Raw genomic sequence first — 22,425 nt, 5'->3', positions numbered from 1 at the left:
TCTCCTGCCAGCATCTCTGTTGGTGGCTTAAGTAAGATCTGACCTGGCTCTAGAGCGGAAAGGCAGCTGAAGTTTCCTCTGTTCACGTGCCTGTGATTAGGGGGAAGACAGGAAGGATGGCCCAGTGGTTAGGGCACAAGCCTGGATTCGGAAGACACAGGGTCTGTTCCCTCCATAGCCACCGACACCCTGGATTACTGTGGGCCTCTGAGTCTCAGTTCCCCATCTGTAACATGGGGTTAATAGACATGGCTCGGGGCGGGGGGGAGAGATGTGTGTGGGATGAACATAGTAAAGCTTGTGAGGTGCTCAGATAACAGTAACGAGGACGGAGAAGTACCGTAGGGTTTGGCTTGACTTGATTAAAGCCAAACAATGTTCCGGTAAGAAATAAAACTCAAGGGGTGGAGTTAAAAGCCTTTTCTCATTTAATCATCAGAAATACATGATGGGGAAAGTGGTTTAGAGAAAAGGGAAGACGCAACAGCAGCTCCAAGTGGACGGCTTGATCTAGGCAGTTGAGACAATGACCGTGTTTGAGCGCTCTCCTTAGGCGGGCAGGGCACTAGAGCTAGAGAGATCCTGCATGCTAGCTAGCCCCGCAGCAAAGGGCAAACCAAACCTGGGGGCAGGAGGCCCTCAGGGGGCAAAGGCAAGTTGTCTCTGGGCAGCATGTCACCTTACAACATGGAGCGCAGTCTCCCAACCTGTCCCTGACAACCCTGACCAGGGTTGTAAGACATGGGATCCTCAGAGGGTTGGGAACTGGACTTTTCCCCCCTTTCAAGCTTCCCTTCCTCACTCTCACTCCACCCCAGCACTCTGGAAATTCCACCTCTCTTGGGGGGACAGGTAGCGGCTCCCCTCTCTACTGTTCATTCCTCCAGGCTTTGGCAGGCAGGATTGTCCGGTTGTAAAGCAGTGTCCATCTGCTCCCTCCATCGGGCTGTGCTAGGAGACAAGCCAATGCACAACTGATTCACATGCATGCTCCATTGATGGACGGGAGGCAGCATGGACGGATGCACACAGAGCGGGAGCGGGGCAAGAGGCAAAATTATTCCCTTCTCATCTCCGAAGCAGCTTCCTTCTCCCTCTCAAGAGCATTGAGGGCTGTTCCCCTTTGAAATCGCTCCTCTCCACAGCACTGCATCCTTTCGGGGAGCAGGGTTCCTTTGTAACCCCATGAAATTCCACAGGCAATAGTTAGAAGCACAGTGAGAACCAGCTTAAGTAACGAATGGAGGACGGTTACTCTGGCTTGGACACTGGCCTGCTGGGTGATCTTGGGCAAGTCAAGTCCCCGCTCTGTGCCTCGGTTTCCCCATCTGTACAATGGGGATGATGACACTGACCTCCTTTGTAAAGCGCTTTGAGATCTACTGATGCAAAGCACTAAATAAGAGCTAGATTATTACTACCGTTGTCCCCACCCACCACATACACACACAATGGTCCCCACACACCCCACACATTGCAACCAATGTGCAGAGTTCACCACAGACGATGAAGGGGTGGCTTTGAAGTCCCCCATTCAGTTCATTGTTGGCATCTTTCCAGTAACCAATCATCTGGCTCCCCAGGGGGACTCCCAAGCTTCCAGGATCCACTCCTCCTTTCCGCAGAGGAATTACGCTGCTCACACACCCACTGAGCTAGTCTGACCCTGTGGGCAGCTGTTCTACAATGTCCCCTTTGCTGCTACACAGAGCCAGAAGAGTGAGGTGCTATAGGGCTGTGCTTAAAACACCTGTCAAAGTGCAATGAAGGACTAACGTGCTCAAGAAAGGCAGCCACCGAGTCCCCTGGCCCGTCAATGGGAAAAAATCAACTAGGAATTTTTTAAAAGTAGTAAAAAAGAATAAATAATGGTGATTTTAAAAAAACCTACTCCCATCCCCTCCCCCGAACTGCAGAGCCCTCCCCCAGGCCTGTCCTATCTGCCCCCACTTGTCCCATCTCAACCATCCGTGGCCAAGATGATGACAGCCCCGAAGATACCAACGTTCTGCCCGATGAGTTTCATCTGGTTCCAGAACTCGACGCGCCGGGAGTCATGCCAGTAGCCGAGGTTCCCATCAATGAACAGGATGACCAGGGGCAGGATCACCGAGAGGATCTGGGCGGCCGTGCTGATGTAATAACCGGACAGGAATGACAGGGCCAGCACCCCATAGAGGATGAAGAGTAGCTGCAGGGTGATCTCGCCACCTAGGATGTGGTTGAGGTAAGCCAGACGATCCTCTTTGCTGTGCTGGAGGGAATAGGCCTGTAGGGCGCAGTGGAACAGTAAACCAAGAGGTAGGAGCAAATTCATACACACTGAATATGTCTGTACTGCAATCAGGATGTGTGACTACAGCACGGCTAGACATACCCACGCTAGCTTTGATCTAGCCCTGCCCGGCCAGGACCCTGGGTACATACACCAGGGGCCCCCTGCCCAGTTGCATACATACAAAATGGGAAATGACCACCTAGGAAGGAGTACTGCGAAAAGGGATCTGGGGGGTCATAGTGGATCACAAACTAAATATAAGTCAATGGTGTAGCACTGTTGCAAAAAAAGCAAACATAATTCTGGGATATATTAGCAGGAGTATTGTACGCAAGACACAAGAAGTCATTCTTCCGCTCTACTCGGGCTTCAACTGGAATATTGTGTCCAGTTCTGGGAGCCACATTTCAGGAAAGATGTGGACAAATTGGAGAAAGTCCAGAGAAGAGCAACAAAAATTATTAAAGGTCTAGAACACATGACCTATGAGGGAAGATTGAAAAAATTGGCTTTGTTTAGTCTGGAGAAGAGAAGACTGAAAGGGGACATGATAACAATTTTCAAGTACATAAAAGGTTGTTACAAGGAGGAGGGAGAAGAATTGTTCTTAACCTCTGAGGATAGGACGAGAAGCAATGGGCTTAAATTGCAGCAAGGGAGGTTTAGGTTGGACATTAGGAAAAATTTCCTAATGGTCAGGGTGGTGAAGCACTGGAATAAATTGCCTGGGGAGGTTGTGGAATCTCCATCATTGGAAATTTTTAAGAGCAGGTTGGACAAACACCTGTCAAGGATGGTCTAGACAATACTTAGTCCTGCCTTGAGTGCAGGGGACTGGACTAGATGACCTCTCGAGGTCCCTCCCAGTCCTATGATTCTATGTTGCTGCAGCTTCACTGCTTTCATTACTGAAGCTAGCTCAGGTATGTCGACATGTAGTGCAATCACACCCCCCAAATGCAGTGTCGACATAGCCACAGCCTTTCCTCCCAAAAGGCTTTGGGGATTGTGTGCGTGACAGCAGCTGCTTCACTGCACGCACCCAATCACTGCACAGCAGCATAGGGGTGCAGGAGACCAGCTGAAACGGAAGGAGGCCCAATGCAATTCAGAGAGCATAGGCCAAAAGGGACCATCAGGATCATCTAGTCCAACCTCCGGCATAGCCTATCGGGACGTCCCGGAATTAATTCCTGCTTCGAGTCGGCTGGTGGTTGACCTAGAGTGGATCTTTTAGAAAAAACAGCCAACCTTGATTGAAAAATTTTCTAGCGATGGAGAATCCGCCATAACCTTCAGCAAATTGTTCCAGTGGTTAATTACCCTCGCTGTTAAAAATTCATGGCTTATTTCCATTCTGAATTTGTCCAGCTTCAACTTCCAGACACTGAATCTTTGTCTGCTAGACTGAAGAGCCCATTATCAAGTGTTTGTTCCCCTTGTAGGTACTTCCAGACTGTGGTCAGGTACCTCCTTAATCGTCTCTTTGTTAAGCTAAATAGACTGAGCTCCTTGAGTCTCTCACCATAAGGCAGGTTTTCTAACCCTTTAACCATTCTCATGGCTCTTCTCTGACCCCTCTCCAATTTATCAACATCCTTCTTGCATTGTGGGCACCAGAACTGGACACAGTATTCCAGCAGCAATCACACCAGTGCCAAATACCGAGGTCAAATAACCTCCCAACTCCTACTCGAGATTTGCCAGTTTATTACTAGTCTGAATGTATCTAGCGTCAACTTCTAGCCGTTGGATCTCATTATAGTTTAATCCTCAGGCTGGAATTTGGCCAGGAGACTAAGGTTAATAGCTGACTTTTGCACGAAGCCCCATGGGATCAGGATGCCAGTTTTCCATCCCCTCTGAAAGGCAGTGGCACAGTGCCCCCTGCTGTCATGCTGGGGGTTCTGGTTTAATACAGCCTCAGCAGGAAGGAACAGTGCCTGCTACACAATCACATAATAGCCACAAAGACTAAGGGTATAACTGGTACCAAAATACTATCTCCATTTCTCTGCCTCCTCCACCCTGCAGGGCTGGTCTTAGGGGATCATGGAAGCTGATGGTCCTCCCACCGATCCAATCAACTGCCTCTGTTTCTGTCCAGCCATATGCAAATAGTGCTATGGCTTTCTAAACACCCCAGAATCCTTTGCAGGAGGCTGCAGGGGTGTCCAAAGGAGGTGCAAAGAATTCTAGAACCAATGTGACACCCAAAGGCACCTTCAGGTAGAGTAAGTAGGTCAGGGCTGGCCAGTAACCATGGCAGCTGGGGTGTTCCTCTGGCAACAACCCCTTTTAGTCCAAGGGGCACCCTAAGTGGCCACCTGTGCCCCACAGAGAATCCCCCCCTTGTCTGATCTCCCCCCAGCTGTGATACAAGCTGCTCCAACACCCACACTTTCCCAATTGCGGCCACAGCCACATGACAAAGTGCTGAATCCCAGTTTCTTTCTGATCACCCCCCGTGCTCTGGTGATTTCACTGCAAGCCAACGCACGCTGGCTAGCAACGGCAGAGCTGTGCATGGAAGTCCACCGTGGCACCAGCCAGCTCCTGCCCCGCTGGGTACATACCACGCAGATGAGGTAGATGCCGAGGAAGACCTGCCCGGTGGACTGCAGAGACCTGCTCCGTGGCTTCTGACGATAGATCTCACCAGCCCCACTCGCCAAGATCAGGAACCCACCAATGATAGCTATAGTTCGTGAGTACATCCTCACCTGCAGGGGGAATCACACAGTGTGTACATCAGTTAGGGACTGGGAAATGAAAAGGAGCCCCATAAACTTAAAAGAAATAAAAGCACGAGGCATTTAGATACACGAAAACGACATCTGCAGGGGCATTACACTGGATACAGACCTCTCATCTTCACATTTCAGGGCACAAGCTGATCATCAGCTGAGGTCAGGAAGGAAGTGTGTAGGCTTGTAGCTAGGTGCGCAATGCAATCTTGCTGAAGCAGCTGCTTTGGCCACGAGATAGCGGACTAGCAGGATCAAAATGGGGGCGGAGGTGGAGGGGGAAGAAAAGGGCGATGGGGATAATTTTTGCTCTCACTGAAATACTAACATGGAGACTGAAGCCTTCTTCTATTTACAAAGCAGATGCAACCCAGGCATTACAGGGCAAGTTTCCCCTTACATCGTCCTGATCTCAAGGAGCGAGGGAGCGATTCAGTCTCTATGGCCTCTTAATTCCTTGCCCTCTCTGCTGAAAGAGCGAACAAGGAGGCTCAATGAGGATACTAGCTTCACTTGGATGTTAGTGCCAGGGGGCCTGGACCGAGATCTACACTCATTTCAGACAGGCCAAACAGTCCAGGGTTACTAAGCGAGGCTGGCATGGGAATGGATGAGGCAGCTGCCCCCTAGCCGATCAGCCACCCAGGGAACTCCAATGAACCCCTCACCTTCAACCAATCACCGTAGTGCACATAGCCCCCGATATACGCCGCATACGTGCTGACTGCTAGCTGAAGAGCAGCTCCCAGTGCAAACCACCTGCGCTTCACCCCGAAGGACATGAAGCTGGCACACAACACCGCTGCCCCCATGTCCAAGTACAGATACGGGACGGGGATGTCAGGTTTCCTAGGGGGAGACAAGGAAGGAGTTTCAATCCAGTTGGGCATCTGAGGAATCAAGTCATACCACGTAAGCAGGACAAAGCAACCACATGTGAGCCCAGGGTGCCCAACTGTGTCCGGGCACTGCCTTAGGAAGAACTCTGCTTTCAGGCTGGAGATATTACAAACCTGAGCTCTCTCGCTCACACAACCTGTGAATAAGTGTCCAAGGGACAGCCCTGGACATGGAGGTCCTGTATTTATCCTGGAGTATGTAAGGGCCAAATAGTGGCAAGGCAAGTTTCCCCAGGTCATCCCATCAGCATGCCTCAACCGCATCCAACAATAATCCCTAGCTTTTATACAGCCCTTTTCTTCCACAGATCTCAAAGCACTTTCCAAAGAAGGTCAGTATCATTATCCCCATATTACAGAGGGGGAAACTCAGGCACAGAGAGGGGAAGCAAATCCACTCAAAAAATAAGAATAAGTTCTCCAGGGCAAGGACTGTCTATTATTGTATTTGTACAGCACCTAGCACAACAGAGGCCCATCTTGGTTGGCCCGTAGGCACTACCATAATAAACATGAGTAATAATAATAAGCAAAATACCCAAGATCACCCAGCAGGGCAGTGGCAAAGCCAGGAATAGAACGCACATCTCCTGAGCCCTAGTCTAGTGATCTATCCACTAGGCAACACTGCCTCCCCAATGCCTACCATGAATGGAGAGGGAGGCCACTCAAATTATCCAAGTTTGCCATTCCACGTGTTATGAAAATAAGCTAAAGGCCATTCACAGTGCCTCTCTGGGTGACCCAGCACCATCAGAAAAGCTCCACCTCTAACTCCCCAAAGGCACGTGCAGTGCTACAGGGTTTCCACTCCAGCATTAGCTGCATCTGGGTATTGCAATCCAAATAGGGTTGCCACCTTTCTAACTGCCAGTAATGGGCCCTGCCCCACCTTTTTCCCCTAAGGCCCCACCCCTGCTCCACCTCTTCCCTTGAGTTCCCGCCCCCTTCGCCTCCTCTTCTCTAGGCTCCACTCCCTTTTCTGCCTCTTCCCCCAAGGATCCACCCCGTCACACACACCTCTCCCTTCCTTGCTGGCTGGATCCACTCCACCTTCCCCGCCCCCAGCTGGGGTCCCTCTGCTGTTCCAGGGCTGGGACAGGAGCTGCTGCAGGCTAACAAGGAGCCTGGGGGCAGGTAGGAGGTGGCCCCCAGCTGAGCAGGGGCTGGGTTAATGACCAGGCACCTCCTCCCACCTCACAGTAACTGAACTTTAGAAAACGGGCACTTGGCAACTCTAACCACCACCAGTCTGGCACCTCGCGTAAGCAAGAGCTAAGCACCATGAGATATGGTAAGAAGGAGTTAGAGCCTGAGCTAGGGTCCCCGGGGTTAAGGCAGAGCCTTGATGTTACCTTAGCACCAGCAGAAACAAGGCCATTAACCAGCCCATGCCTAGGAACAGCATGTAGCACAGGCAGCTGCTGGCCTCAGGGGACCAATTCTCATCCTGCCCTTAACTCTGCCTTTCCCCATGACCCCAACCACTCCCCCCCAGCCATCCTCACTCCCACCCCCAACCCTCTCCTCCTCCCCCACCACCCATGACCCTGACTCCATCGATCCTAATGTCTACTCTCTCCTCCCCATCTAACCCCTTCTCCTGCCCCTGCCCATCCCTCCTGACTCCTCCCCATCCCTGACTGCTCCCCCTCCCCCTAACTCTTGGCCCCTCCCCAACCCTCCTGACTCCACCCCACCCCCAACTCCTCCCCTCCCCCTCTCTCTTGGCCCCTCCCCCATCCCCCCTGACTCCACCCCACCCCCGACTCCCCCCCCTCTCTCTTGGCCCCTTCCCCATCCCCCCTGACTCTACCCTACCCCCGACTCCTCCCCCTCCACCCCTCCCCCATCCCCCTGACTCCACCCCACCCCGACTCCTCCCCCTCCGCCCCTCCCCCATACTCCACCCCACCCCCGACTCCTCCCCCTCCCCCTCGGCCCCTCCCCCTCCCCCATCCCCCTGACTCCACCCCACCCCGACTCCTCCCCCTCCGCCCCTCCCCCATACTCCACCCCACCCCCGACTCCTCCCCCTCCCCCTCGGCCCCTCCCCCTCCCCCATCCCCGACTCCACCCCACCCCGACTCCTCCCCCTCCGCCCCCCCCATACTCCACCCCACCCCGACTCCTCCCCCTTCCTCTTGGCCCCTCCCCTATCCCGCCTGACTCCATCCCGCCTGACTCCCCCCCTCTCTCTTGGCCCCTCCCCCATCCCTCCTGCCTCCGCCCCACCCGTCTCCTCCGCACCCCTGACTGCTCCCCCAAATCCTCCTGGCTCCTCCCCACCCCCGACTCCTCCCCCGCCCCTCCTGACTCCTCCTCTGAGTGCCCCTCCCCCATCCATGCTGCCCCGCCCCGCCCCGCCCCACCTGCGGGCGTCGGCCCGCTCCGCGAAGAGCATGAGGGCGCTGAGGCAGTTCCAGAAGGGGAAGCGCGTGAGCAGCACCGAGCCGAGCTGCATCAGCAGCCGCAACAACCGCCGCCGCCGAGCCCCGGCCGCCGCCATCTTAGTGCGGGGCAGCCCGGCCGGTCCGGCAGCGCGCTTCCGCTCGCGTCCGTCCCCACACCTGCCCGGCCGGAAACGCGCCCCGCCAGCAGCGGGGTTCCGGCCACGGGAGGTTCCTCTGGGAGATGCGCGGGCGGGCGCAGGCTCCTTCCAGCCACGCTGGAGTCGATGGGCCTCCCCTCGCCCAGCACTGCCTTGCGGGGGTGTCCTCGCTACAGGGCCCCCCCCGTACCAGCCAGCCGCCTCAGGACGGGGGGAGAGAACCCAGGAGTTCTGCTCCCCTCCTCCCCCCGCTGGGAACAGAACCCAGGAGTCCTGCCTCCCCTTCCCCCCCCCCATCCCTCCTGGTTCCAACCCTGTACCCCTTTCCCTGCCAAGGGCTGGGAACAGAACCCAGGAGTCCTGCCTCCCCTCCCCCCACACACACATTCCTCCTGGTTCCAACCCTGTACCCCTTTCCCTGCCAAGGGCTGGGAACAGAACCCAGGAGTCCTGCCTCCCCTCCCCCCACACACACATTCCTCCTGGTTCCAACCCTGTACCCCTTTCCCTGCCAAGGGCTGGGAACAGAACCCAGGAGTCCTGCCTCCCCTCCCCCCACACACACATTCCTCCTGGTTCCAACCCTGTACCCCTTTCCCTGCCAAGGGCTGGGAACAGAACCCAGGAGTCCTGCCTCCCCTCCCCCCACACACACATTCCTCCTGGTTCCAACCCTGTACCCCTTTCCCTGCCAAGGGCTGGGAACAGAACCCAGGAGTCCTGCCTCCCCGCCCCCCACATCCCTCCTGGTTCCAACCCTGTACCCCTTTCCCTGCCAAGGGCTGGGAACAGAACCCAGGAGTCCTGCTTCCCAATCCCCACCCCCTAGACCCCAGCCCCTTCCAAGAGGGGCTCAGACTCCAGGAGTCACAGCTCTCAGTCCCCACCCAGGTGTAACGCTCCTCTCCCCGTCCTTCAGTGCTGCCCTGGGAGCGCTCCCTGTATTTCTAGCTGATAGTCGGTTAATAAAACCCGGCCCTGGGCTCTCACGTGTCAGCCTGGTGCCTGCAGCTTTGACCATCATTTTAGCTGTTTCGGTGGGAGAATTCACCTCTCTGTCTCCCTTTGCAGTCTGGGGGACCCCAGATGGACCGAAACAGAGCAGAGGCCTGCCAAGAACACGTTACATTTTGCTCCTACAGCTGGTGAATGCCAGAGTGATGGGGGATTAATTAAAAATGGGGGATTATGGGATGCTGGCTTCCTGCCCTTAGTGTGTGGTTTCTGCAAACGCAGTAAATCCAGCTTTAGGTCACAGAGTTTGCTGCGATGCCAGCAGATAATATCTGAGCTCGCTTAGATTGGGGATGAGGGGGTAGAGGGATGGGGGAACCAATGATCTTCTGTTCAGTCCTCCTGGTGCTGGTCCACGTAACAGCCCTCACCTGGGCACCGAAATAAGCATTAGATTTGCAGAAGGGATGCTTACAGCTGGGTTTTCCAAGCAGCCCAGCGCGCAACACGTACGGCAATTTGGAAAAACCCAGCTACTTACCTTGCGGCCTGAGCCGCAAGCGCGCGTACGCAGGCGCGTAACTTTACACGCAGGAGTAGTTCTGCTGAGTTCAATACTCTCCCTGCTAACAAGTGGAGTCCCCCAGGGGCTCCATACGGAGCCTGTTCTTACGGCCCAGGCTCCAGCCAGGACATTTTCAAAGGGCAGATAGGTTTAGAGAATTAGGGTTGCCTAGCTTAGACTTTTACTTGACCTCATTCTGGGTGTCTTACCAGTTCTCAGTTCCCGTTGCCATTGAGGGAGTGCCCTGTGCAGGGCATTCAGACTGTACTCCACAAAGACAAGGGTGTCCCAACAAGGAGCGAACCGGAGAGGGACTGGCTAGAGCAGGGGTGGGAAAACTTTTTGGCCCAAGGGCCACACTGGGGTTGCGCAACTGTATGGAGGGCCGGGTAGGGAAGGCTGTGCCTCCCCAAACAGCCTGGTCCCCTCCCCCTGACTGCCCCCCTCAGAGCCCCCAACCCCCCCGTTCCTTGTCCCCTGACCGCCCCCATCCCCATCTAACCCCCCTGCTCTGTCCCCTGACTGCCCTGACCCCTATCCACACCCCCGACTCCTGACAGCCCCCCTAGGACTCCCACCCCCTATCCAACCGCCCTCTGCTCCTTGTCCCCCACCCATAACTTCCCCCTGGGAGCCCACCCCCTTATCCAACCCCCCCTGCTCCGTCTGCCCTCCCGACCCCATCCACATCCCCGCCCCCTGACAGGCCCCCTCGGGACTCCCATTCCCAACCCTCCCTGTTTCCCATCCCTTGACTGCCCCCCCCCCCGAAGCTCCACCTTGACTGCCCCCCAGGACCTCCCACTCCCTTACCCAACCCCCCACTCCCCACCCCCTTACCAGCAGCAGGAGCTCGCAGCCGCGACCCCCAGCCAGAGCCAGCTGCGCTCCCCACGCTGCCCAGGGGGAGCAGAGGACCAGAGGGCGGCCCATGCAGCAGGGTGGCTGTGGGGGAGGGGGGACAGCAGGGGAGGGGCCTGGAACTAGGCTCCCCGGCCGAGCAGGATGGTCCCGCGGGCCGTAGTTTGCCCATGTCTGTGCTTTCCTGCATGACCTTGGTTAGGCTTTCAAGAGGTCACCACCCATAACTGTGGTCAGGTTTTTAGAAGCACAGAGGCATGGGGATGCATGTGTCCAACACCCATCCTGTTGAGTGCGTTGGAAAATGTGGCCCTTGCCTTCAGTTTCCTGTCTGTAAAATGGGGATAAGATTTCACCTGGCCACGGTGGAGATAAATCCCAAACCACTTAACAAGTGCTCAGAGAACAATACCTAGACCTTTCCAAAAATAGGTGTCTCAGCCTTTTAGAAAGGAAGCCAGGGTCATTACGCCCATTTTACAGATAGGGAAACTGAGCAAGAGAGGGAAAGTGCCCCACTAGGCCAGAAGTAGAGCAGGGAACAGAACGCAGGTCTCAGTTCACCACGCTGCATGCTGAGCCGTGCTACCTTTCTATTCCTACCCTGGTGGGGGACCAAGAGGCAAGAGAGTTTGGAGAGACCAGTGGAAAACGCTGCCAACCGACGTCCCTGAGCCTGGAAGCTCCCTGGGGCAGGGGCTGTCTCTCCGTGCTCAGTGCTGTACACACAGAACGAGGGGGCCCTGCTCCAGCATTGGGGGGGCCTTGGCCTAGTGCGATACACACAGTAAATAACGCACACGCACCCAGGAAAACCAGATTTTATTTCTTTTCCACGACAGGATTCTGCAGCCTGGCGGCCGTACAAGGCTGCCATCGGGAAGAGCAGCGTTAATTATCTTAGCAGCCAGGAACCCCTCGACACACAGGTTTCCCAGTAGATGACTTCACAGGGGATTTGCCCCTGCCCCAGCTCGAAGAGCTGCTGGCAGACATGAGCTTTGGGACCGGCTCAAAACACAGCACTGCTCTCTGGCTGAGTTTAGTAGGGGCCTGACGGGAAAGCGATTCAGGGCCTGATCCTGTAAGATGCAGAGGCCCCCTCATTGGGGGAAGCCCCAGGCAGGCAGCACCTCGCAGGATCGGGCCCTTAGCTGGGATAAACCACTGAACATTCTCAGGTCTCACAATCCCTCCAGCCTGCCTCCCCATCCTGTCCTGCTGCTCCCACGTTCCCTGCCAAATCATTCACGCCCCACAAATTGTAAAATCCCGTGGCCAAAGGACCTGCCCCCCCAGGAGAGCCGCCTGGCCCATCTGTGACACCAAACCTGACCTAATCCCCACTCTCCTTCTCCCTCCAAGAGGCGCTCGGGCCTCCTGGCAGGCTGGACGCAGCCCCACTCTCCAGGCGCTCGGCCCCCAGCTGGTTAATCCAGAGCTGCGGCCTTTTTCGGAGCTGCGCGGCTGGGTGCGGGACTGGCCAAGGGGGTGAATGCACAGCGAGGGCCTCGTGTTTGGGAGCGTGGCTCGTAGCACCGCTGGGCCAGGTGGGAGGAGGGCTGAGGGCTAGGCAGAGGCTCCGGCCATCAGCTTCCCCCAGGCAGCCCTGGCCTCTGGATCAATGTGGAGCAGGTGGGTGGAATCTTATGGTTCCTCGCGGCCACTGAGTCAAGGGCCCCCCACCAGCCCAAGAGGTTTCACTCACGGAGCAGACAACCAGCTCTGCCTAGCAGCTCCCCACCCACTGCACTGGCCTCTGGAGGGAGCAGCTAAGGGAAGCCCCAGCCGCCCCTAAACCAGCTCTTCCCACAAGGCAACACTGCCCCCAAACTCCAACAGGCCAGCTCAGAGCAGAGGAGGGGCTGAGAACGGCGGGACTGAAGCGCTGTGCCTCAGTTTCCCCAGCTGTAAGGCAGGGATAATCCCCGCCTCGTAGGGGAGGGCTGTGAGGGCTCACGGAGCCAGAACTGCTGAGTTGAGGGGCGAAACCAGAGCACTGTTCCCTTTTCCCTCCCATCAGCGGGGGGGGGGGGGGGTTTGAGATTCCCTCCCTCCCCCTCTTCACTACGTTCCAGTTGGCTACATCTGTGCAATCACCCCACAGGCCAGCAGGGGGCAGGAGAGGTGTCCCTGAGGGCAGCTGTTAAAGGCCAGCGTGTGTGGGGCGGGGGCGTGCCCGAGGGAGGGTTTGAAGGCCGGGGAGGTGGGTGCAGGGGCGTGGCAGGGCAGCTGTTGGCTCACAGAACCTGGTGGCAATGAGCAGGTGAAAGGAAGGGGGACCTGGCCCAAGATGGGACCGAGCGGGAGCCCCCTGGGGTCAGTGCAGCAGCCACGTCTCTGGGCAGGGCGGCTCCGGTCCACACACCAGGCATCCGGGCTTGGGTCCCGAGGAGCTAGGAATAGGGCCAGTCAGCGCGGATCCAGGAGAGCTCAAAGGCAGAGGGAAAGGAAGCGGCTGCTTCTCACGCACCAGGCATCAGCTTTCCCACCCCTCGTCTCACTTCTCCTGCGGGTCGAAGGGGCCGTCCGACTCGTTCCAGTTCTTCTCCTGGCTCCTCTTCCTGTTCCTCTCCGCCATGACGATGGCGGCAACGACCGTCACCAGGACGGTGACCGTGATCACCAGGACGGTGGCCGTCTCGGCCACACACAGCTGGGCATCCACAGAAACCAGAGGCAAGCCGGCCAGCTGCCAGGGACTGGCACAGGTGATATTGGCATAGTCTTCCACGTGGAGGTGGCGGACGCTCAGGATCTTGCTGAAGACCCGCTGGAGGTCACAGTCGCAGGCCCAGGGGTTGCCGGCGAGCTGGAGGTGGGTGCTAGGCGTCTGGATGTTCAGGAATGTCTTGAATTTGAGGTGGAGGAGCTGGTTGCCGGTCAAAGCCAGGAGGTTCACGTTGTGCAGGGAGGTGAAGGCCTCCAGCTCGATGGCGCTGATGTTGTTGTTGCCAAGGAAGAGGACTTCCAGGTTCTGGAGCATGGAGAAGAAGCCGTTGTGGACAATCCCCAGCCGGTTGGACTGGAGGTAGAGGTAGCGAAGCCTGGACAGGCCCCGAAAGGCCCCCTTCTCAATGGAAGCCACTTGGTTGTAGCTCAGGTCCAGCTTCTCCAGGCTCTCCAGGTGCTGCAGGCTCTCATAGCCCACGGCCAACAGCCGGTTGTAGGCCGCCTTGAGCTCCTTCAGGGAGGCCAGTTCATCGGAGAAGTCAGGAGGCAGCTGGGACAGGAGGTTGTGGCTGAGGTCTATCTTCTCCAGGAAGCCCAGGCACGCGAAGGCCCTGGGCCAGAGCTGGCCGACGGAGTTGTGGGCCAGGAGCAAGATCTTCATAGACCACAGGGCGTCGAAGGAGCCCGCCTCCAGGCTGGTCAGGTTGTTGTGCCTCAGATCCAGGAGCCACGTGCTGTGCGGGACGCTGCGGGGGACGTGGGCCAGGCGCCGGCCACGGCAGTCCACGAAATCCGAGGATTCGTAGCAGACGCACAGGTGAGGACAGGCCTTGGCGGCTCCTGCCGCCTGCGCCCAAAGCAGGAGAGCCAGGAAGAAGGGCGGCATCACAGAGACAGACTGGCCCACAAAGAGCAGAGCCCCGGCGCCGACGGAAGGAGAGAGGGCCCAGCCGAGCCAGTGGCCCCGTCCGGATCGCTTTCCGCCCCACGGACGGGGAGGGAGGTCAGGTTTCCTTGGAGGAGGCTGTAACAAAGAGTCCTTTGTTGAGTGACGAGTCCAGAGCTTTCTTGGCCTTTCTCCTTCCAGGACAAAGCAGGAGACGGACCCTGAACGATCCAGCGGGGAGGGAACAGCTCGGATAGGTGCTCGGGCTGGGGGAGGACCTCCCGGGCTCTTCTTTCCAGCCCTGCCGGCCAGCCCCTCGCTTCGCCCGCGGGGCCGCAGCTTTTGCCTTGCGCTAGATCTGCTGGGCAGAGGAGGGGCGAGAGCAGCCGTTAAGGGGTTACCCAAGCTGCCCCCAGGGCTGCCCGTTCCAGCCAGCAGAGAGACAGACAGACAGACAGACATGCTCCTGTCTCGGGACAGCGGCAGGTGCGGGGCCGTGGCAGGGAGGGGGCAGGAGCGTGAAGGCCACCTGTGCCCTGGCTGAATTCAGGGGTGAAGCAGATCCCGGTGTCAATCAGACTGCTCCCCAGCATGCCCCAGCCTGAAATCTCGGTGTGGAGTGCTCCCTCCTGCCCCCACCGCCCCGGCATGCCCCCTACACTGGGGCTTGCAGTGGGGGCAGTTTACGGCTGGTGGCATCCGCTGCTGCCCTGGGGAAATGCCCCTGTGTGCTGGCAGCAGCGGGGGCGCAGGGTGACCAGATAGCAACTGTGAAGTAACGGGACAGCGGGTGGGGGGGTAATAGGCGCCTATATAAGAAAAAGTCCCCAAAAACGTGACTGTCCCTATAAAAACGGGACATCTGGTCGCCCTAGTGGGGCAGGGGATGAGCATGCCAGGATCTGGGGGTGGAAATCTGGTCTGCACTGGTGGTGGGGGGGCACTTCCCACCCCAGTTCCGGTTCACAACCAACTTCCCATCCGGCCTGTGTCCTCCTCTTGACAGGTGTTCTCCCCACGGCTCAGCACTGCCCCCTGGCCCCTGCCCACCAGGAGGTCTCACAGCCAGGCCAGTTGCCCTAGGGCAGCCCCAGCCCTCCTGCTTTTAGCAGCAGCAGATCGGCAGCAATTACACCCAGCCAGCCAGCTGCCGGTTCAAAGCGTTACCCTGTTTGGGACACTCATCCCAGAGACTGGGGGAAGACGGACTGGTCCCCCATAGGCAGGGGCTGGAGTCCTAGTCCCTGAGTGCCGTGCAGGCTGGGGACGGGACCAGGCCCTACTCCGGGCTGGGTTCTAGACCCCTGGGTTCCAGGTCTGCAAGGCTAGAGAGGCACGCTCCGGGCAGAGCCACAGACGTGTTTCATGGGGATGGAGGTGGCTAGCTCTCCCCTGGCACCCAGAGGCAGCAAGGAGGGTGCCCAAAGCCCTGCATCTGCACAGCCTGCCTGGGGGCTTGTGGGGAGGGACAAAAAACTAGCCCTGGCCCCATCCCTCTAGCCACACGGAATAACCCTCCCCTGCCACCTTCCGTCTACCCCTGTGGCCAGCTAGCGTAATTAATCCTTACCTCAAGCGGCAGAGTTCTGTGGTCCTGGATTCAAATCCTGAAGCCAGTGCTGGAGAATGTGCATTAGAGGCCCACACTTTGGTTTTTCCTTCTTAAAAAACAAGGAAATTACATACCCCCCCAAAAAAAATCTACATTATGGGAATGTCATTCAGGTCGCAAAGTCAAGCACTCGGACCGTTTGGCAAAAGCAGCATTAAGGTTCCCCTTGCAACCGTCCACCCTGTGCACTGAATGGTCCAGTGGGGAAAAAAGTGACCACATGGTCCTGTAGCGATAGCCCGTGTCATAACTAGAGCCGGGGCAAAAATTTTGGGCCAAGACTTCTGCCGAAAAAGGCAGATTCAGGGCGACTGAAACATTTCATGAATTCGGGGCAAGGTGGAACGGTTTCAGCCAAAACGAAAACAGATGTTTCCAGACAGGTCCAAAGGGTTCGTTTCGACGTCATCAAAACGAAACGTTTCCGTTTGTCAGCCTAGATTCGCCAGACAGGAGCTGGGGCGGTGCCACCACCCTAGGGTGACCAGACAGCAAATGTGAAAAATCAGGACAGCGGGTCGGGGGTAATAGGAGCCTATATAAGAAAAAGACCCAAAAATCGGCACTGTCCCTATAAAATCGGGACATCTGGTCACCCTACACTGCCCCCATTTTAATCCTTAGCCCAGCAGCTGGGGCACTCACTCAGGGCACAGGAGACCCAGGTTTGAATCCCCAAGGTGGAGCTGGGGCTGGAACTCAGAGAACACCCACGTCTGAGAGGGAGGCCACAAGCCCTGGGCTAGAGAATCGCACCCCATCGCTATTTTGATTGCCAGGAATAATGGAGGCAGGGAGGAGCGGGGAGGGGGGGTCAGACAGTCCTTATGTAATGACAACAGACCTTGAGATTCCAGCTTTGTAACCCTTCAAACACAAACTGGCAGCAACACACGGCAATAGACCAGGGGAATAGCCGGAAAAGCAAACTTTAAAGCGGCCCCAAGCCGCATTTTTCTCACTCTGCTTTTCTGGGCGTTTTGATTCTTAGCCATAGAAATAGATTTCCGCCGGCTTGTGTGCACCCAGCGAAACGGACATTTATCCACGTTTCCTGGTTTTAAAAAAAAAAAATCAAACCCTCCCCAGCCTGGTCCTAAGGAAGGTGGTGGCAGCAGAGCAGCGGGTGTGAATCTAGCGCTTCCTTCCCTTGGCTTTGATTACAAACACCCCCATGAGACGTCTCACTGTGTTTTCCGTCCCCCCCCATCCACACACACACCCCTATATTTCAGTGCTGCCAGCAACTGAAAAATTCCTTATTCGCCATCTCGACTCAAAACCACCTGCCCGAGGGTCCAGAGCAACCTCAATTCTAGCCCGGCCTCCCTTGGAAGCACACTCCCCCTGTGTCGCTCAGAGGTGCCCCAGCCCCCCGCAGTCTGTGGGGTGAGGGACAGTCCCAGCTGATCCTATCACACGGATCCCTGCTCCATGGCGTTCACCTGCTAAGCATGAGCCCAAGAAGGTGGGGCATTGAGATCCACACTTCTAACCCAGCTGTACCCCCAGCATGGCCTTTGGGGGTTCACAGTGAGGGGCAGCCCCTCCCTAGAGGAAGCAAAGATCGGTCTGTCCAGGCAGCCCCGAGGAAGGACACACACACACACACACACACACACACACACACACACACACTCTCTCTCTCTCTCTCTCTCTCTCTCTCTCTCTCTCTCTCTCCCCAGCCTGGACAGGGCAGACAGAGTGAAGGGGTGAGCAGCTGGCCGACTCGAAAGGCAGCAAATGCCAGAGACGCTCGCCCCCAGCCGCCCCGACGGCCAGGGACCTGGACGTACCTTGGAAGTCAGGCCCGACCCGGCCGCAGCCTGGGGCCCAGCCCCCCGCGTCCTGGTCCCTTGGGCAGGCAGAGCGCTGGCTGACAGCTGCCGGGGCTGGCAGGAGGGGATTGCCTTCCCAGGAGCGAGCGGAATCTAATCTGGGCTCGGGATTACTGACACTGCCCAGCTCGGTGCCACCCCGCCGCATCCTCACCCTGCCCCTAGCGCATCGTGATACCCCGATACCGCCACCACGGCGGGAGAGCCCAGGATATCAGAAGCCAGCCGGGTGTGTGTAGGGGGCACCGCTGGCCTAGTCCCAGAGGGAGGAGGCAGGCTGGAAAGACGGGGGGTTCATCCTGCCACTCTCCTCTGGCCTCTTCAATTGGGGGGCTGGCTCGGCCCCTCCCCAAAGTCCCCTCTACCCCCCCACCCCCAAGAGGGGCCCTGTCTCCATGCCTATAGGAGCCCCCAGGGTCTGCCCTTCTTACCCTAGAGGGAGCATGAGCTAGTGGTTAGAGAAGCACGCCGCAGGGGGCCTGGATTCTGTTCCTGGCTCTGGGAAGGGACTATGGGACTGGCCCGTGGGGCAGTGGACGGGGAGTCAGGGGGCCTGGGGCCCTGCCACCCACTTGCCGTGCAAGCTGGGACAAGTCACCGACAGTATCAAAAGCCGCCCCAAGTTTTAGGAGCTTCCATTGTTGGGTGCAAAGCGCCAGGCACCCAGGTGCCTGCTGGCTTCACCTGGCACTTTCAGGGGCCACCCCGGGGCATCCCCCACCCCAGACAGCCAAAAGGCAGGAGCCGCTTTTAGACAATGGTGGCCTCTGCGTCTCTGGGGAGCGGCGTCACAGCCCAGCTGTTGAAGGAGGAGAACGCCACTGAGCAACCCGACCCCTGGGGCGGGAGAGCGCCTGGGGGTCAGCCCAAAGTCAGGCACAGGATAGGAGACAGCATCACTGGGACCCAGCATCCCTGCTCAGAACAAGTGACAGGGCCTGCCGGGTGCCCGGGGGTTCTCTTTACATCCCCACCTCCCTCAATCTCCCCCTTTGTCCTGGCAGTTGGATCCTTCTTTGCCCCTTGTCCTAAATGCCTGCAGTACGTTGCTGTGTGCTGTGAAACACCTGCTGCACTCCACCCCAGAGCTGGCCGCCTTTCAGTGGCAAGCAGAGCGCTCCAGGTCTGCATGAAGACGTTTTGGGCGAGACACACAGGGACAATCAGGCTGCTCCTTTGCATGGTCCTGGACTCTTAGCATAGGTCCTTCTTCTCCCCACCCCCCCCAAACCCACTTCCCTTTCTCCCCCTGCAGTGAGATTTCAGCTCTCCAGCCAGGACCCCCAGCAAAGCCCCAGGGCCTGGTAGCGCGGAGTCTCTCATTTCACTCCCTCAGCACCCAAGCGCCTGAGCCGGCCATGCAAAATTCATCACCCTCACGTCTCATCCATAATTCAACGGCCATCCCCATGCGCAGCAGCTAATCAAGGCTAGTGTCCAATAAACACATACAAACCCAGCGCTCCCGGCCTGGCCGGATACCTGACACGGTGGGACGGGAGGGTATGTTCCATCTGTTGCCCACGCACCTGGGGGAGGGATGGCCTCCACACAGCCGCCACCCCCCTCCCTTCAGACAGCTCGGACAGCTGTAGCCAGGGCCGCCGAGAGCGGGTTTGGGCCCCGGTGAAAAAAATTTTTCGGGCCCCCCAGCAAGAATGGATCGGCTAAACAGGGCTGACAAAGCCAGGCCCCGGCCCCCCTTCCGGACTGCTGGGCCCCAGTAATTTGTACCGGCTTCCCCCCACTCTCGTCGGCCCTGGCTGTAGCTAATCTACCCCAACTCCTCTTGGAGAGAAGCTAGGACTGCACACACCCCTACAGCGCCTCCTGCTGGGAGAGGCTGGGACTGCAGTAGCTGTGAGCTCCCCCCACAGCTAACCCTCCCGCCCACTTTAAGGCCTGGGGCAGAGACACACTCAGCCGACTCTGCCACAAGGAGCAGACCGTCTAAGACGCCCCAACCCCTTCCCGCATCCCACAGCTTTTGCCAAGCAACGATGCCAACACAACCCCAGCAGGTGGCGCTCTGAGACTGTGCAACATGCCGAAGGCGTTGTACTCAGCTCTAGGGCAGGTCTGCACCGAAAAGGGAAGTGGCCCCCGCTCCATCGCTGAGGGGTGTGTGCAAAACCCACCCCCATGAGCCAGGTGGTGACGCCCACCGAACCCCGGGAAGGTGGATTAACTCCCGTCGCGATGGGGAGCGTCTACACTCAAACGCTGCAGCTGGCCCACCAGAGCGCTACCGGCAGCCGTAGCCCCAGAGGTCCAGCAAGAGGAGCGGGACTCGCTGGGCACGAACCTACCGCTCCCGGGCCCTTCACAAACGAGGCCACGCGTGTCTTTTGCTAAGCGCTGGCCCGCCTGGCTGGGGGCCCGAGATTTGCTGCACTCTCCCCACCACTTCCTCCTGATGGGTGAGGCTGCGGCCACCAGGGAAGAGCTCCCAAGCCAACGTGACACCCATGGAAAGGCCCAGGGAGGCCAGTGCTCCAGGGCTGGCCTGGAACGTGCAAGACGCAAGAGGAGACGTACCGGAGCCCCAGGGGGCTGGCCCACATGGGACACAGATCCAGGACACTGCCTGGACCACCAAGCAAAGGGAGTGTCTAGGCCCCAATAGATAGGAATGGGTGACAGGGGATGGATCACTGGATGATTCCCTGTTCTGTTCATTCCCTCTGGGGCACCTGGCATTGGCCACTGCCGGAAGACAGGACACTGGGCCAGATGGACCTTGGTCTGACCCGGTCTGGCCGTTCTTATATAGGCCCTTGTAGATGGCACGATTTGCTAAGTCACATCCTTGGGGCGGCATGATTAGAATCTTCCTGCCAAGCAGCCAACAATTCCCAGAGGCAACAAGAACCCTAATCCCCGTCACACTGCATGCAAGGGGAGGGGGCATTGCTCTGTGCTCCTTGAGCTGTGCCAGCCACCCCCGCAAGCATGCACTCCCCTCCCCCCCCCACGGCCCAAGTGACATCTGCCTCCACACAAGTTGGCATTGAAGGAGGCTGACAAGCTTAGGCCAGGGCTCTGAGGTCACTGCTGCTTGCAGAGCGCTTGGAGATCTTGGAGCAGAACACACACTTCTCTTGCACTTTAACAGTCTCTTTCCGCAGCTTGGCCACAGTGCACGTGCTGTAGGAATCGCAAGAACGTGGGGCTCCAGCCAGTCCGAGGAAGGGGCAAGAAACCCCAGGTCAGGAAATTCTGGGCTAGCCTATCCCAGAGAAGTTTCTACCGAACCCCCCTCAATCAATCAGCCCGGAAGCATCAGTTTACAGCCCATGTTAATCCAACTGTGGCTGCCCTGAGCCATCTAAATCCTTTTCTGAATCCTACCAAGCTCTTGGCTTCAAGGATATCTTGTGGCAGTGAGTTCCACCGGTTAATGCTCTGGCCCGAATGGAGCCCGCCGTTACATATCACTCCTACAGACCGTTTATCTCAGACACCCTTCTTGCAGTTACAGTAGTTTTCTGTCTGGCGTCTGAAGCATAATTCCCCTGTATTCCAGCAGAGGCCAGCTGTGCACAGCTAGGGAGAGCAACATTTCTCCAAGCAGCTCGGAGGAGCGAAATCCCCCCTTAAGGAATGATTTTGATTTCAGTGCCAACCCCGCAGAAGGCAGCCATGAGCCTCGCAGAGCACGAGGGAAGTCTCCCCCTCAGCCCGCAGCTCCAAGCCACCAGGGCGGAGCCTTTTAAGCAGCTCTGATCTTTGCCAAGAGACAAGCTCGTCAGGTGCTTTGGCCTTAGGGGAGTTTGTCCCACTCCCCCCATCCACGTCGTAACTGCTCACAGCAGCCAGAACAGGCATGTGACCCTGCTGGACAGAAAACCGAGACAGCAAAGCTGCGTTTAAGCCCATGGGAGAACGCGCTGCCCTGCTCGCCATGGCACGTTAATGGAAGCACTGCCACGTAGGCCCAGGGTTGACTTCTGTAAGCAGCCAGCGCTGGAGGTGGGACCCCCTGGAACACGAGAGGGGGTCCCACATCTCCCACACCTGAGGAGCTGCTCGAAAGCTTCTCTCTCACCTGCGGTTGGGCCAATACAAGGTATCACCCTCCCCCACCGTGCGCCCCTAGCACACATTCATGTGGTAGCCTGCGCCCGAGATCCTCAGCGCTTTCCAGATCTCTGCTTCCCTCGGGGAGGCTGGTCACCGCCAGGGCCCAAAGAAGGGAGACAGCCTTGTTATGGGGCAGGGCCAGGAAGAGAGCCCGGGACCCCACCGATGCTTCAGCCACTGTGCCCTTGCCCTGTGCAGCATTATCCGGGGGGTGGGGTGGGAAGAAGGGTGTCTTATTGACAGTGTGTAACCTGGAGAACATTAACCAACAGCGAAAGGGCTGGAGCATTGGGTGTGAGCTCAGCACAGTCCCTGTACTACTCTCCCCCGGGGCACATGAAAGCAGAGTACTTCTGAGAGTAACAGCCCCCTTCCATGCAGGCTACACGAAGGAACAATCCCAGGCCCCTTTGTTCGGAGACAGCCGGACCCATGGAAAACCACCCCCCAAGACCAGTCCGGGCAGCGGCTGGGCCAA

The 22,425-nt window shown here is 57.7% G+C and overlaps 2 protein-coding genes across 2 annotated transcripts; both read right to left on the bottom strand.

The window, feature by feature from the left end:
* Positions 1-405: 405 nt before the first annotated feature.
* TMEM101 (transmembrane protein 101) lies at positions 406-8,457 on the bottom strand. Its single transcript, XM_054014300.1, has 4 exons — positions 8,297-8,457; positions 5,694-5,874; positions 4,855-5,001; positions 406-2,269 (listed from the first exon to the last, which is right to left on the bottom strand). The coding sequence occupies exons 1-4, from the start codon at positions 8,431-8,433 to the stop codon at positions 1,961-1,963; spliced, it is 774 nt and encodes a 257-aa protein (XP_053870275.1). The 5' UTR covers positions 8,434-8,457; the 3' UTR covers positions 406-1,960.
* Positions 8,458-13,355: 4,898 nt separating this feature from the next.
* Positions 13,356-14,414, bottom strand: LOC128829342 (slit homolog 2 protein-like). Its single transcript, XM_054014724.1, has one exon. It carries the CDS (start codon positions 14,412-14,414, stop codon positions 13,356-13,358), a length of 1,059 nt encoding a protein of 352 aa, XP_053870699.1.
* Between the last annotated feature and the right edge of the window lie 8,011 nt (positions 14,415-22,425).

Source organism: Malaclemys terrapin, chromosome 25 (assembly GCF_027887155.1).
Source record: "Malaclemys terrapin pileata isolate rMalTer1 chromosome 25, rMalTer1.hap1, whole genome shotgun sequence".
NCBI lineage: Eukaryota > Metazoa > Chordata > Testudines > Emydidae > Malaclemys > Malaclemys terrapin.
The sequence above is the reverse complement of the archived record's forward strand: the minus strand, read 5'-3'. Positions and strand labels throughout refer to the sequence as shown.

Bases quoted from the DNA above. Each gene is read 5' to 3' on its own strand.
- TMEM101 (XM_054014300.1), bottom strand. From the start codon at position 8,433: ATGGCGGCGGCCGGGGCTCGGCGGCGGCGGTTGTTGCGGCTGCTGATG. The intron at 5,875-8,296 runs GTGGGGCGGGGC...GTCTCCCCCTAG, and splicing joins GAGCGGGCCGACGCCCGCAG to GAAACCTGACATCCCCGTCC. The intron at 2,270-4,854 runs GTATGTACCCAG...TGCGCCCTACAG, and splicing joins GCATCTACCTCATCTGCGTG to GCCTATTCCCTCCAGCACAG.
- LOC128829342 (XM_054014724.1), bottom strand. From the start codon at position 14,414: ATGCCGCCCTTCTTCCTGGCTCTCCTGCTTTGGGCGCAGGCGGCAGGA.